This window comes from Chelonoidis abingdonii, chromosome 23 (genome assembly GCF_003597395.2).
Source record: "Chelonoidis abingdonii isolate Lonesome George chromosome 23, CheloAbing_2.0, whole genome shotgun sequence".
NCBI lineage: Eukaryota > Metazoa > Chordata > Testudines > Testudinidae > Chelonoidis > Chelonoidis abingdonii.
In genome coordinates this window covers 11128259-11144877 of record NC_133791.1, presented here as the reverse complement: position 1 = coordinate 11144877, position 16619 = coordinate 11128259, and the positions used below count along the sequence as shown (strand labels likewise).

The window sequence follows — 16619 nt, the reverse complement described above, 5'->3', positions numbered from 1 at the left end:
GTCCCACAAGGCTGGCTGGGCTCAGCTCCCTGCTCTAAATGTTGCAACTTTGCCCCAGCACCTAACAGTGCTCTGGGTTCGTCCAGCTGGCCTAACGGAGGAGCCGCCAGGCCCAATTTGGATGAGTGCCACACTGCCTGCCTGCCTTCCTGGACTCAGATGGTTCTCCAAGGGCTCATAAGGGAAGGGTGAAGTAGAAAGTGAGGGATATCAGGGTTTCAGATGTTTATTGTTTTGTATGATCTGTATTCTCCTTTGCTTTACATGATTAAAAGGTAAGAGCACAAAAGTGTTAGACTGAGCAAAAAGCCTGTGTGTGTACTGACTGCTTCACAACTACTGCATGCCACAGAGAGTTTAAATGTAACCAGAAGTGTCATATCTTTATGATGGAGTTCTGGGGGAGGGGTGAGTTTAAACAGAGAATTTGAAGGGTCAGCAGTGGAGGTTAGGTAGCTGGACGATGAGTTCCAACACCTGGCAGAGGTGCCAGATAGAAAGTCTGAGTCCTGAGATTGTGGCTAGAGACCCCAAAATTGGGGCAGAAGCTGGACTCAGTTCAGGCTCCCCGAAGCTTGAAACTCCAAGGATCCAGAACACAGAGGACTGGATTGATGTTAGCAATCATTAAAAAGGGGATAGAGAATAAGACAGAGAATATATTATTACCCTTATATAAATCCATGGTACACCCACATCTCGAATACTGTGTACAGATGTGGTCTCCTCACCTCAAAAGAGATATTCTGGGACTAGAAAAGGTTCAGAAAAGGGCAACTAAAATGATTAGGGGTTTGGAGAAGGTCCCATATGAGGAAAGATTAAAGAGGCTAGGCCTCTTCAGCCTGGAAAAGAGGAGACTAAGGGGGGATGATGGAGGTATATAAAATCATGAGATGAGTGAGAAAATGTGGAATAAGGAAAAGTAGGTACCTGTATTACCATACATAACTAGGGGTCACCAAAATGAAATTAATAGCAGCAAGTATTAAAAACAAATAAGGAAGTTCTTCACCGCACGCACAGTCTTGTGGAACTCCTTGCCTGAGGAGGTTGTGAAGGCTAGGACTATAACAGTGTTTAAAAGAGAACTGGATAAATTCATGGTGATTGTGTCCCTTGCCTCTGTTCGTCAGAGGATGGAGATGGATGGCAGGAGAGAGATCACTTGATCATTGCCTGTTAGGTTCACTCCCTCTGGGGCACTTGGCGTTGGCCACTGTTGGTAGTCAGGATACTGGGCTAGATGGACCTTTGGTCTGACCCAGTATGGCCATTCTTATATTCTTATGATTCCCCTCCAGCAGTCCTAGTGGGTGTTCAGGAAGTGCGTTCAGAGTGAAGTGACTCCTCTTACCAGTAACCCGTAATGGAATTATCTGGCTCTGAAGGGAGCCTCTGTGGCCCAGTGACAAGAGTTAGAGGGGGCACAGATAGATAAAACAGGACCCTTCCTCATCCCAAAAAAGATAAAGATAACCAAAGACTACAAGAGAAGATATGCCACACTGCATTACCGCTGCTCAGTGAGCAACAGGAAGGCATTTAGAGTCGTAGAAGAGTTAGAAACTGCTGCTGTAATCTACTAAAAGCAGCCAAATCCTACATGAGGGCTCATCTACTACAAATAGCATTAAGGGATTTACACAGCATGGACATTTAGAAAAAAGTGCCTTGTGGTTTAGACATGTGTATTTTGGTGCACAGGTAGCCCTTGGACTTATGACACAACTGGTTCCTGAAAATTGCGTCATAAATTGAAACTTCATAACTCAGAACCACAATCCAGTCCATTGTGAGACCAAGCGTCATAAAGTCAAAACTGATCATCATAAGTCGAATCAGGGTGTCAATTCAGAAACGTCAAAAGTGCCATCTGTCTTAAGTCAAACATTGTAAAGTCGAGGACTGCCTGTATTAGATTTTAATGAAAGTCACTTACTGGGTAACCCAAAATCAGAAAGCTTTGTAACCAAGAAAATGTGGCAATTTGAACGATGTTTGATACTGGTAAAATGGGCAATTAAACCACCTTGAAGTCCATTGTTTTTCGACACAACAGATATGCCCAGACATCCATGCAAATGTTCCATGCCCAGTGTTCCTCAAGGATCTAGAAGGACCTCCCCTTCTCCCACCCCTCCACGGTGGACAGTTGGGTTTCCACAGCTCATTTCAAACAGTACCCTGTCACCAAGAGAACAAATTGTGGAGGTGATGTTTGTGATGTGGATACCTTTTCATTCAGGAACTGGACAGACAATTTTATGTCGTTTGATTTGTAAATCTGATACAGACACTATGGAAGTGCTCCAGTACCGCAGAGATGGGCGTCAATATGAACTATCAGATTCATACCAGTGACTCAAAAGTAACAAAGTTTATAAAACATTCTACTTTTCTATCTAGAGCGCTAATACTTTCACAGGTACAGCTGTCAATTACCACAGGAAGAACTATAAAAACTAATCTAGGTGGGTAGTAAGGAACAGAAGCAGAAGGGACTAGTAACAGATCAGAGGTTTAATGGGTTTATTTTCTCTAGTACACGTTTCTACAGGCAGAACTTGCTAACTTCTATTGAAGCAACTACACATCCCTAACTGCTTTCATTCACAAACCTGGTCAGCTGAAAATGCATCAAAAGAGTCATTAAACAGAGCTGATGGCCTCTCAGGGAAAATCTAGATGGTGATGTGATCCACAATGTGAGAGAAGAGGAGAAAAAAACTCAAAAGAAAAGTATCATGTGAAGGAAGAAATGTTATGAACCTTAGATACTTTGGTAGTAAGTTACAAATGACAAACCAAAACCATTTGTAAGTGAAACATGTTCATTTAAACATCAGGAAAACAGGTATCATTCCAGCTAAAGGCAGATCAATAAATCTGCCCTCCTGGGCTTCTGTGCAAAGTCTTTATAAGGGTCCCAGTTAACACAACAACACCTGCAGTTCTCAGATTTATTTTATTACTACGCACTTAGGTAATGATGCCCAGGTCTCAATCTAAAAACTAGGCTAAGGTTTGTTTTGAGGGGGGAGAAAGGTCCAATTTCAGATCTTGTAACTAATTACTACTGTGTTCACTGCATGTATAACTCCTCCCACAGCTCCCTCTTCCCATGCAGAAGTTCACGTGGCATTAGATTTATCATATTTCCATAGTTGTGCCTCTTTCACCTTTCACTAATATTTAAGTGGAACTATTAATACGGACTAAAGGAACACTGCACCCCTCAGCCTTTGAATGCTCAGTGACCGATATTTTATAAAGAACATGGAACCAGAACATCTTGGGATATAATTTAATGGCAGCACTACTAAGCAACAGTTGTTGCAGGAAGTTATTGGCAAGCTAGTTGGTAGCACATCTGAGTCAATACTGAAACAGAGGCCCAGCACAGAGCAAGAGATACTGCTCTCAGAAGCGTTCACTTTTTAAAGGAACATCAGATCTCTCAGCCATTTTTTGACATTAAGAGTCTTACAGTACTTCTCATACTGCTCCAGTTTCTTTTCTAAATTGAGGGTAGCATGTATAATACATTCTGCCTACCCTAATAATCAGCAGAAGGCACTGTGGACATTATTTACTTGGCCTACATACAGAGTACTCAGGTCCTTCAAGACTGAAGTGTTGCAGACATTTAAAGTACTATAAATCATGAAAGGTAGCTTTTACCAGCAACAAAAACTCTGTGAAAGGTATCCATTACTTGAGATCCAAAGACCGCCAGAGTGTCTCTGTAGCTTACGAAGAAACCAGCCTCTATGTCAGGGGTGAGTAAACTACGGCTCGTGGGCCACATCTAGCCTGTCAGACCATTTAATCCAGCCCTCGGCTCCCACCAGGGAGCAGGGGTTTGCCCAGCTCCAGTGCTCCAGCCGGGGAGCAGGGTCAGGAAGCAGCCAGCATGACCCCCCTCCAACTGCTATGTAGTACACAGAAGTGTGGCCAGGTGGTTCTGTGCACTGCCCCTGCCTGCACCTCCAGCCACAGCCCTCACCGCCCCCCTGCATGCCCCAACAGCCTGCCCTATCCCAATCCCCTTCTGAACCCATTGGTCCCAGCCCAGAGCACTCTCCTGCACCCCAAACCCTTCATCCCCAGCCCCACCCCTCCCACGCCCCTACCCCCAATTCCGTGAGCATTCATGGCCCATCATACAATTTCCATGAGCCGATGCGGCCCTCAGGCCAAAAAGTTTGCCCACCCCTGCTCTATGAGAATGGTGGTCCCACTTGACTGACCTTTTTAGGAGAGAAGACTCCCAGTGTTCCTCCATCTTCACGAATGGCAACTCCCATCTCGGCCAGCAAGGCCTCCCTACCAAGAGAAGAAAGCAAGAAGTGACGGAGGTGCTTAGTAGCCCCACCAGTGCAAATCTGATCCAAATCAAAGCTTCAACTTTTCAGTCATGGTTAGAGCCCTACCAAATTCACAGCCATGCAAAACACATCACTGAGTGAAATCTGGTCTCCCCTGTGAAATCTGGTCTTTTGCGTACTTTTACCCTATAATATAGGGATTTCATGGTGGAGACCAATGTTTATTAAACTGTGGGTCCTGAACCGAAAGGGGATCACGGGGGAGTTGCAAAGCTATTGGAGCGGAGTCATGGTATTGCAAACCTTACTTCTGCACTGTCTTCAGAGTTCGGTGGTCTGAGAGTGGCAGCTGCTGGCCAGGTGCCCAGCTCTGAAGGCAGTGCCCTGCCAGCAGCAGTGCAGAAGTAAGGATGGCAATATTATACCATGCCACCCTTACTTCTGCACTGCTGCCTTCAGAGTTGGATGGCTGGAGAACAGCAGCTGCAGGCTGAGGGCCCAGCCCTGAAGACAACAGCACAGAAATAAGGGTGGCAATACCATGCCATCCATCCTTGCTTCTGCACTGCTGCTGGTGGCAACACTGTCTTCAGAGCTGGGCTCCCAGCCAGCAGTCGCTGCTTTCCAGTTGCCCAGCTCTGAAGGTAGCACCTCCACCAGTGTAGAAGTAAGGATAGCAATACCGTGACACCCCTACAATAACCTTGTAACCCACCACACCATCACCCTTTTGAGTCAGGACCTCTATAGTTACAGCCACGAAATTTCAGATTCAAGTATCTGAAATCATGAAATTTGTTATTTTTTAAATCTTATTACCATGATATCGACCAAAATGGACCATGAATTTGGTGGGGCCCTAGTCATCGTATAATGTTCTGCGCTAACAACCAGCCTGCATTCTGACTGGCCACCAGCCCATGGTGGTATCTTACATATGCAACAGGATTAACTCCTATCCTTCAGCTCCATAACACAGAGGGCTGCAGAACTTATGCAGGTCTGACACTCCAGTTTAGGGCAGGCAATGATACATCATAAGCGTGAGCACCTTTTACAGTATCTATTCCACAAATCTGCCTATTCCTCAGGAAAAGTTAAGATCTGTTCTAAATGGCAACACTTATTCATGGTAAATGAGTATATAAGCTAGCCAAGTTACCAAGACTTGAGCTAATGTTTCTGGTTCATTCTACAATTAGTCTACTCCCTCCACTAGATTAAATCACCCTAAAAATTCAAAGACAGTTAAAATGCTAATGACCAATCCTCTGTGCTGTCCTGAATTGAAACCCCAGAAGGCTGATGCTGCAACTCTAGATGCTGCTTCATTCCCACCCTTACCCAACAGGAGTATCTTCTATGACAATTCTAAGCAGTGTCCTTGAGGTATGATATTGAAATAGCTTGTGTCTCCATTACCCACTCACCTGTCATAGTAGAATGCAAACAGCAGATGACATGCCAACTAGAAGTATGCTAAGCTACTTCAGTGCTCTGGTTTTCTAGGGCAAGATTAGCTTTTGGCTATACTCATTCCTTTCCCCCCCCCCTTTCCCCTTCCACTCCCGAGGACATCCACAGCATTTCTTGCTCCTGACCTCTCCATCCTAATGGCCTCAGTCTTCCGCAGCTTCTCCTCCCAGGTCTCATTCAACTCCGCAATAATCTTCTCCGATTCCTGTATAAAACCCCAGTATAGAATTAACAGACTGAAAGGGGATGATATGGAACCCCCCAATTTAACAGATCACATCTTTAAGAAGCAGGGCTATCCAAGTATTTCAGAACTAAATGGGATCAGAATTATTAGGACCCAGCAGCAAATGCTAAAGTGCTAATTTTAAGCCTCATTGTCAATACAAAGTTAGTAACACTAAGCATCTCTGGGCAACCCAGACTCTTTCTACAATACCCATTTTTGCAGGAACTTACAAGAACTAAGAACCTCCACCTTTGAAGTCAACTGTTATTCCCAAAGCTGTATACGTTCGTACTGGCCAGGGCCTGACCAGCCTAGTTATTAGCTACAAAAAACCCGCAAGCAGCTCCAATTCCAAGTCAATGGGCTATAAGCATCCAGAAGATTACATGGTAAAGACATAATGGGTGTTGTTTAAGTCTCCAGGAAAGGAATTTTGTTAGACAAAGCAGGAACAGCTCCTGTCTGAGAATTTTTTGCCTGTAGCAGTCTCAATATCATAATAGCTAATAAGTCTTGGATTTTAGTATCTCATTCTATAAGTTAGTTTGCAATGCATTCTGGAGCCTTCTGGATGAAAAAAGTGTTATATAAATGGGTGTCATTATAACATTTGTTATTTGTTCTTGCATATTCCCAGAGCCATATTTATATAACTTGAGTGCCAAAGACAATACAAAACAGGGTGTGGTTAAGGATGCCACACACCCCAAAAATCAGCTTTGTCATAATGGACAAGGTGACAAGTCAAATGCCTGCAGCATATGATACAAACCACACACCCTGGTATGTACTTGCTGTACTTAGGAAGGGGCTATTTTAACCAGTTCCACCTTGGAATCTGCACTGCATTCTCAGCCAGACTGATATTCCAGTCCAAGCTATTTCATAATAAACCTCAATCCTTAACTTACTCTTCCTCAGCAAAGCTACATTCAAGGACAAAAATGTACAAATAAGCAAAGAGCATATTTTAAATATATTGTGAATAGCTGGCCACAGCCCTTTGCAGCCAGCTGTTTACCAAGAGTAGCCCTTGGTTTGGTTGCATCAACCACATTGCTGTGCAACAGGCTGAACCACTGGGGGAGGACACGATGAGAAAATTAGGAAGCTCATTAATTAGCCTTCCCTTTTCCATTGTTTAATCACCCTCCATGCTCCTCTAGTGATGTAATCCTTTAGGAATGCACCTCCCTCTCCCCCTGCATACACACTCAAACATCCTGATCATTATAGAAATATTAGAGAACACATCCAAAAGCTATAGCATAGAACACTGAAAATTTATCAAAAAGCAGCATTAAAAATAAACAGGTCTGCCCCAGAGGAATTCTCTCCATTCATAAAAGAAAAAGCAGAGTTAAAGCATTTATGCTTCAGTGTACTGCACTGCTGCATTAGGGACACAGGAATGAATGCAAACAGTCATACGGAGACTTCTCCTCTGAATAAAGCTGGGGAAAGGAAAAATTTCCTTCAATTCAGCCTAAAGTTGTATTAAAAGAATACATTTTAAATCACAGAATCTCTTCAAGGACTTGGAGCCCTTGTATGGGGACAAATATTCAGATCAAAAGATTATCATAACACAGTCCGGGCAACATTAAAGTGATCCTTGGCGACTGTCACCATTAAAGCCAAGTACAGGCCACAAAACCCTCATACCCTAGAGACTCCCTACGAGGGAGACATGGCAATTAAAATTGACTTCCTAAACCACCTTCCAGACTTCATTCCATTTCTGGGCCCCAAAAGGGGCATCCATTTTAAGGAATTCTGAGGGCCTGCTGTCTTTAGTCCAGCCCTTCTAGTCCTAGCCTAAATCAGCGGGCTAGTGTTCGCATAGGAAGTTTGGGATAAGAGCTCCAGTGGCACTGGGCAATAGGTTGTCAAGTGTCCAAGAATTTTCATAAATGAGGTTCTGAGTGTCAAGCTGAATAAGGGGCTCAATTCTTTCTCACTCTAGTACTGAGCAGGATATTAGTAGCTTCCCAGCCCCACAATAATCAGTATGATTCAGTGTGGCATTTACTGCCACTGTAAGAGGGTTCCAGCACCATCTTACAAACCTGAAGCCCACAGCTTCTCTGGCAGCATTTCCCCCCTTCTCCAAGAAGCTTTTCACAGGGGCCTTTTCAATAGCTACAGCATTTACATAGCTTTAGAACAAGAGACCATTTCTTCTCTCTGGACAGAGATAAAGGGAAATATTTTTTGCCCTCTCCACTCCATCCACTGTTTTGAATTGAGAAATACGGTTATTTCTCTACCCTCCGAAGTAGCTTAAGACTACAGCATAATGTATGACAATGGAGCAAAGTGGAAAACATCAAAAATCTCACCCAAGCCCGGAAATCACATCTGTATAAGAGTAGTCAGAAATCATTTTAGAGGCACACCACCCCCTCCACCTTTTATTTTTCTTTCTTCTTCCAGAAAAGCTAGTCTGCCCAAATCCCATTGGGAAGCAAAAATAAAGGTATCCACAAACTTAATTGTATGCCCCCATTTTGCTTTTGGCTCTAAAAACCCTCAATACTTGGAGTCATTAAGTTGTCAAATTGTGTTGTTCTTCCCAACGGTGTTTTACAAGGAGAAGTTGCCTTGAATATTGATGAGAAAGGAAAAGAGTTTTCCTGGCAGCCTCACTCAGATTTCAAACCACCTTATGAGTTTTTTTTTAAAATCCGGTTTACAGACATCATTCAGTGACAGGGTGTCAGGGGACCGCAGAGACAGCGCCATTATCTCCATGGCAACAGCAGGTTTCTAATGGAAGGAGGATATGCAGCACGTATTCCAGCCCATCCAAACCCCTTCCCCCAGGCAGCGTCTCATGGGAAAAAACACATGAGAATGCAACACTCACATTCAACATATCCAGCTTCCCCTACTCATCCCCCACTCATCCACCAAGCTGGGAGCTTTAGTAAAAATCAAAGAAATCCTTCACTGTAATGCACTTTTGATGCTGTTCGATTCACACACATTTAGGACAAGGCTTCTATTGTCTGGATAAAGCAAAATACTCTGTGTGCTTCACATTTTAATCTGTGGGGGTAGGGTGAAGATAGTGACAGGGTTATGCTGTTTTGTTTTTTTTTGAGTTTGGGTACATTTAGTTTTTTTTAAAAGCTGATTGCATTGGCCAGTTCAGGGAGATGCTGAAGAGGCCTCCCAAAACTCCCTCTGGCTACTCTGCTCTTCAATCCTCTGTTGTTACCACATAAAATTGTCAGCCAGTGTGCTCTTGGATTACAGTTTGTTCTTGCCAAGTTTATTTCATTGTGGCTGGAGGCAAAAATCAAGCCCAGATCTTCATGAATGAAAAGCTTATACATGAACCCACTCCCCAACTTGTCCGACCCAGCAGCACTTTCTGGGGTGCAAGGGCAGAAATAGAAAGGCACAGATCATGTTTTCATAGGAAGATATCTCCCCACTACCCAGCCTCCCAGGCAACCAAAGTTACACCCTGCTCAGGCTGCAATGGTACATACCTTCAAACGTTCAATGGCTTCCTCTCCTCCAGGTGTGGACATGATCCTCTCCTGTATGCTGGACACAGATGTTAAGCCCACCTGACTATTGAGAGAGCAGGAAGATGGAGATGCACTGAGGGACCCCATGGAGGCTGTGGAAAAATTGCCAGGGCGTTGATTCTCGGAGGCTAGCAAATATCTATGTTTATTGTTCTGAAAATCTTTCAGATCTGGGAGAGATAGACAGAAGGGAAGGCAGAAAGGAATAGACAAGGAGCAGAGAAAAGGGGAAAAGGAAGACAGGAAGGAAACACTAGTGTAAGAGGAAAGCATTTAAGCTGCAACACAGACAAGATTAATAGTTTTAGATGGCAGTTCTGAAACAAATCCTTTAAAAACAAAATATCCCTGAGGTATGAAAAGTTCCATTCAGTCCTTGAAAATTGTAAATAAGGACTCCAGTGTAAACTAATGTTACCAGTAAACTCCTGCCAAAACAAAAAAGTTAAACACACACTCAACAAGACACTGTAAACCAGAAGAATCCCCCTGATCTAGGTAACAGCTGTACACTGCTCTAGTCCTGTGATACCTTCAGCCTTCTAACACAACCAGGCATTGTAACAGTGATGAGCCATGTGGGACTGAAGGCTGAGAACAGAGATGGCCAGTTACCAGGAACTATACTACTGGGCCAAAAAGCCTAAGCCACTAAGTTCAATCAAACTCATATCGAAGGAATCTGAAAGAAACAGTAATAAAAATCGTGATTTGCTGAATATTAGTCTCCAAAGGTAATATGTCTGCTGAGATGATACACAGAGCACAAAAGTAACTATAATTGCCTGTAGCTCAAGTTCCCTAAAGACAGGGTGCTGTAACCACCTATCCAATCCTTGACAGGGTGAGTGATAGGAGCATGGGCTCATGGTTTACACCACTACATCTCACCTGCCCTAATCCGTTGTGAAAAAAAGGATCCACAATATATAATAGGTTACCTTTCTGCTAGAGCACCTATGCAAATGGCTTGAAGAGGTGGCACCATTAAGTCTCTTGACCATGAATTAGAATGAACACAGGGAAGCATTTCAAGAGATGCCTCCAATAGTCTAAACACTGAAAACCCAGGAGGCCTGAAGATGTCTATGAAAGTAGAAAAAGCAGGTCACTTGCGTACCTTTCCTTCCATTAAAAGTTATCCAGAGACCACCTACTCTAATCTGAATCCAATCCAAATACACCTCAAAAACCTTGTGTGTCAAAAACTGTGAACATGCAGATGTTAGACAACTAAGTAGCTCAGGCTTTGCTGAGCCTCCTCACACCTTCTCTCTTCCCACTCAGACCAATCCTGCCAACATAAACCTTCTGTCCTATTTCACACCAATTTAGCCCTGTAGTAAGTAGTTTCTTCAACTCAGTTTGAAAACAGCCATCTGCAGATACAGGAAGTGGAAAAATACAGAAGAGGGAGAGCTGCCAGGTGGAGGCAAGCAGGTAGGACAGAGCAGGAAGGATGGGGTCTTGAAAGGCCAATGGGCACATGCACTCCCAATTGAGAAAGGAGGCAGCATTTGCAATCACTTTGGCTGTTGCCAAGTCCATACAGAACCTCTCTCTCTCTCTCTCAACATCATGCACATTTCTCTGGGTGATGCTGCAGCTGCTCACAGAGATGACAGATTTTTAGGCAACAAGCTTTAAGCAGCACCAAAAAAGGAAGGCCAGGCTGAGTCTTTACACTACCAGTATCAGAGTTGAGGAAATTTCAGACAGATCTCTTTCAGTCAGTATTGTTTTGGGGTGAGCAAGGGCTTTTGAAAAGGGCATAGGCAAGGTCTAAAACAAAAAAGAAGAGTCTGCTTGAGACGACTCCTTCCCCACCTCCCCCTGCCCCCCCCCAAAAACCTAGAGAATCCATTGGTTCACAGAAGCAAGAATTTTCTCTAAAGGTGGATTACAAAGAAGGAGGTACAGTCCCTTTCACAGAAATAGCTGGTGAGGTCAGAAAGGAAAGTGCTGTTATACTGAACATTATTCTCAGAGCCTACTATCTAATCCTTATCAGTTTCCTCACACTAAGATTCCTTCCTTAGGAGGAAAACAAATCTGTTCTAGACAGCAGCTATACTAATACCAAAGACAAATAAGAGTTCAAACAAAGAGATTGCTATGAGCACAAAGCACGCAACACCACACATGTGCAGAGGCTATCAAAGAAACGCTCCCTTGGAGGAAATTGTTATTGTTTCATTTAACTTTAGTTTAAAGAATTAATTCTCAAGTGTAAAATATTAAAACACATTCTAGGTAAGAAAATAAGTCATGAGGCTAGCTGTCCAGGGGGAAGGGAACCGGTTTAACTTGTGAACTTGAAAAAAATATTCTAAAAGAAATAGATTTTGGAAGTTCAGATCAGAACTATTATTTGTAACAAAAAAATAGGTTTAAGTATAACCATCCTTTCAGTCTCCCCAAAACAAGGAAGCAACAGACATTTTAAAGAGTGGTTTCAACTTTGTGCTTTAACCAAAGGATGGCTCAAGTAAAGGAGACTGAGGTTCATTTCATTTTCACAAAATAATACCCTGCAGTAACTGCTCTGTCTGGGATTTCCCTGTGAGGAATGCTGGCATGCAAAGCTCAGTTAAAAACTGGCCCAGCAGAAGCAGATTAGCAAGTAAGAGGTATAGAACCACACAATACACACATTTGCCTCCACTTCCAGAGTAATCATCTCCGATTGAATCAACTGAAGGGAAGCAAGAGGGAAAATACAAAAGGGTCAAAGTTCAGGATCAACAGTGACACAGGATAGGAAGAGAATACTTGGCATTTGAAAGAACAAAAACAGTTTTCAATTTCACATAAAAATTTGTTTGGATTTGTTCCAATCTAACAGAAAGTTCTGTTTTTGAACCTAAAACACAAAGACTGCATCAAATGTGAACACTTAAATCAGCTCTGATTTTTTCTTCTTAATCTATTCTCTTGAACAAATAACGACAGAAGATACATATAAGTTACATACTTCACATAGCCTGTGATTAAATCAGGGCCTTCCCTTCACAGGAAAATAAGCACCGCAAGTTAGATAAAAAACATTCACTCTTTACATACATTTTAACAGAGATTTTTTTCTACTATGAACTAAAGGAAAACCAGTTTGCCACAAAAACACACACTCATCTTAAAGGCATCTCCTGTAAAAGGAATTAAGTCACAGCCCAAATTCTCAAAGAGTTTAGTATGGAAGATTTTAGCTTGTTTTCTGTGTTGGAGGTGAAGGTCAGAAAAACTGGACAAATCCAAGACAGCATCCTCAAGCTTTTCTTTGAAGGCAACAGACAGAGGAGCAGAGTTTGAATCTGATGTAGCAGGAACATAAAAAGGTGCTAAGACATGTTATTTACAGAAGGGGATAGAGACAAGCACTCAAAGCAATGTGAAAAAGTTACAATTTCAGTACTTCACAATTTAATTTAATGACCACACCCCAGTCCCACACAAACCCAGCTTTCTCCAGCTCTAGAGCCTTGGTAATTAGTTTAGTTCCTCCAGCAGAGCACAGCCTCATGATGGAAAGGATTGGACTGCTTAACCAACTTACTGTCAATAATATCTCCTAGTCCTTGGGCACGCAGGAGATCCTTGAGCCTTGTCACCTCCTCCTTCAGCTCACGCACCAGCTTGGCATTGGGGTCTTCATTGATAACAGCATTGCATTTGATCTGCTTTGCACGATCTGCATATCTAAAAGCAGCCAAAAGACATACTAGTTTGGTTTTATATAGGACATACAGTAACTCTCTACAGTCCGATACAAGGCCCTGCCATTATTTCAGACTCTAACAAGATGCTGGATCAAGCAGCTTTACCTCAGAAGTGCTGTAGCGTAAGGAGCAGGGGCCATACTGAAAAGGATTTAAGCTCCAGCTACTCTTTAGACTCCACTGAAGTTGTAGATACTCAAAACCTTTGATAAAATCAGGCCTAGGTATGACGAGTGAAGCCATTTTAAACTGTGTTCTCTTCATGCATAAGATTTCTCTTTTGCATCATTAGACAGAAATTTCATCCTCATCTATAAGTACAGGTAACTTGGAACTGATCAAACTAAACTTACCTGATTAAGTGAAGCAACTACACTCTCTCCTCTTCTTTACATACCACAGGATTGGGGTTCACTTTAGAATGATGGATTTTACAGTACACTGCATTGTCCCCTGGAACGCTCAGTTTTGCCTAATGCATATTTCATGATAGAAGGATGGGCACCTAAATACCTGAGCTTAAAGCCAACCATTTCCACTCATTACCTTAAAGTGCTCAAAGTTTCATCATAGTTGATATCTGCTGGACTCAGAGCAGCAACCATGGCAGTTCTGGAGTTTCCACCTATAAACGAACAAGCAAGGTTTTAAATGAAGCTGCACTGGCACCTTGTAATGAGTATATTCTTGAATGTCAGTATTTCCCAGCCTAAACAATATCCATATTACAGCGTGTTCAACAAAATTACACAAAGCAGTAATAAGTAAACCCAGGGCAAATAAAACAGCTGTAACAATAATAGTATGACTTAAAAACAGATACTTCCATATTTAATATCCATATCATACAATGATATTACATATTTTCATACAGAAAATTGCTATGAAACACATGAAAACGGAGGGAAATATTGGCAGAGTCAGATTAGTGATACCTAGATTTTCCCGAAGTAGCCACGTTAGCACAGAATCCCTGTATGGAATAAAGTCTGTCTTCTTCTTCTTTTTACTCTACAAAAAAAAAAAAAAAAGACACTTATTACTCAACAATAGTACCTGGAAAATGAAAAACTGAGTTTAGGGAAAAAAGGTAGAAGTCATAATTGAACAGATGTTTTCTTAGATGCTTTAATCTTTCAAGGAGAAGGAAAAGTATATGCAGTTTATTTTAGAAAGTTGAATGCAATGAGAACAAGGTTGGAAGTAATGGAACTTAATCTCTGTGGTAGGCTGCAAGTCCCTGATTAGACTACGAATCTGGGGCAATCATGTCAATGTCTGGCAACAGCTGAAGGGGCTGCTATGCACAAGAGAATCAGAGCACACATCAGATGAGAAGGTTATTAAGATGCTGGACAACAGGGCTGGTAAAGCCATACATCAGATTCCATACACAATATTAAAGGATGGATACTGTACTGACCTTTGGAAAAGGTATATAACAGACTATGAAGATGATAAAGGAACTTTAGGATAAGAAAAAAGGAGCAGTTGGGGAAATGTGATTAGAAGAGAGCAGATCAAGAGGAGAAATGAAAGAGGTATAAACTCTAAAGAGATAGAAGACAGTGGATGCTTTGTAGGGTGACCAGATATTATCAGGACTGTCCAGATGTTAAGGGCTTTGCTTTACATACACAAGTATACCTCCACCCCCAAAAAAGAGAGTATTGATTTCATATTTGCTATCTGGTCATCTTAATGCTATGAGCGAAAAAAAGGACTGAAAAATTAAACACTACCAACAGCGACATCATAAGCTGAACCAAACACACACTGTAAATGTAGTTCATCTATTTCCTTACTTTTAAAATTTCTGCCCAGCTACTTTACTCTCTCTGATTTTGTTATTTCCTTCATCCATAAATTGCAATACAAGTGCTTTGACTGCATTATCCCTCCTCCACCAAATAGTGAGGTATCTAGGTAGTGTTTTCACATGCTACTTTTCTATCAAATTTGAAGTACAACCAGAAACTAACCGGAAAGCATAAGATAAACATTTATATAAACAGACAGGTAAGGGAACCAAACAGGATGAACAGCCCTGCTTCCACACAGAAACATTACTGACTTTTAGATCATTAAAAAAATCCCATGCAATCTGTACTTGGACACAGAACTATGTTTCCTTTGGACGTTAAATGCCATTGCAATTAACACTCCATGAGCCCGGATAAATATTTTATTTGTTGCAATTTTAAACTCTTGACAGTCTCACAGTGGGAATGCAATGGATAATGAGCCCACGTGACTTGCTCAGAATACTCCTTAAAGGAAGGGTTATTCTGCATATGGAAAAAAACCCCATACACTGGTTCAATTCTCCAGAACTAGTATCAGGATTTTTAAGTTTAGACAATAATAAATCTTAATACACAAAGGAAAGGCTCAAGCTAAAACCCACTTTCCCTTTCAGGTTGTTGGGCTTTATGCTTTTCTGGAAAGCCAGAGAAGCCATTTGGAAAGACAGGGCTGGAGGGACATAGGAAGGACAATAAGTGACTCAGGAAAACGCAAAGATGATTAGGAAATGTGAGGACAAGGGAGAGGTCAAAAAGGGCAGTAAGACTGAGTCAATGAAATTAGAAGCATGAGCACAAAGGGTGTTTTGTTTTATTATTTGTTTTTTTTAAGTAGTCTTGTACCTGACTGCAGATTAGTGGGATTTGGGGACTGGTTAAACAAAACAACTCACAATGCAGACAGCTCCCGAAGCATTCTGTCAATCAAGTTCTTTACAAAAAGGTGATAGGAAGAAATCTTTTGTGGGCAAGGAACAGACTTCCCTAAAAATTCCACTGTAAATATTTTCCATTCCCCACTCTTAGCTCCCCAACTTGATTTTGATATATGAGCAGCAATTAGGGGTCATCCAATGAAAGACCTCTGCAGAATGGGGTATTTTGTCACTTGCTGACATGTGCAAGAGACCAGGGAGGAAAATTAGGAGACATACACCTTGTTTCAAGTACTGCCAAAGTTTAAATCCACAAGACACTATTAATGTAAGATTTGATTATGCAATAGTAGTTTTGACTAGATCTTATGTGAAAGTCATTTTACTAACACTCAAAAGGTGATTACTGCACAAAAGTGAGTACCAGCCTTATAAAAATGATTTTCTCCTACTTGCCTCAGGTGAGTAACCTTTTGATGGACAAGTAAAATGAGTAAAAACTGCATATCAAGGCTTGTAAATTTTCATGGCAATTTTATAAGGTTAGCATAAACTGCAGCCTGTGAGGCATCCTTTGGTGTGAAGGAAAAGAGTATGGGAAACCACTTGTAGTAAGCAAAGACGTTAAGATATTAAGTATTTAAG

General features: G+C 41.9%; 2 protein-coding genes across 7 annotated transcripts in view; one reads left to right on the top strand and one right to left on the bottom strand.

Moving 5' to 3' along the window:
* The window catches only part of DFFA (DNA fragmentation factor subunit alpha), a 355095-nt gene that overhangs the window by 122581 nt on the left and 215895 nt on the right, over nucleotides 1–16619 (top strand). The window lies entirely within an intron of this gene.
* Nucleotides 1–16619, bottom strand: part of KIF1B (kinesin family member 1B) — a 136577-nt gene that overhangs the window by 73251 nt on the left and 46707 nt on the right. For 3 of the 6 annotated variants that reach the window (XM_032775458.2, XM_032775460.2, XM_032775462.2), the window contains exons 10-15: nucleotides 14230–14305; nucleotides 13841–13919; nucleotides 13132–13274; nucleotides 9537–9670; nucleotides 5933–6012; nucleotides 4254–4329 (exon numbers count right to left, since the gene is read on the bottom strand). In XM_032775458.2, the coding sequence (XP_032631349.1) occupies nucleotides 4254–4329; nucleotides 5933–6012; nucleotides 9537–9670; nucleotides 13132–13274; nucleotides 13841–13919; nucleotides 14230–14305 (588 nt within the window). Of the gene's footprint in view, nucleotides 1–4253; nucleotides 4330–5932; nucleotides 6013–9536; nucleotides 9749–12231; nucleotides 12274–13131; nucleotides 13275–13840; nucleotides 13920–14229; nucleotides 14306–16619 lie in introns of all 6 variants that reach the window. The other 3 variants (XM_075060328.1, XM_075060329.1, XM_075060331.1) reach the window with 2 other exon arrangements.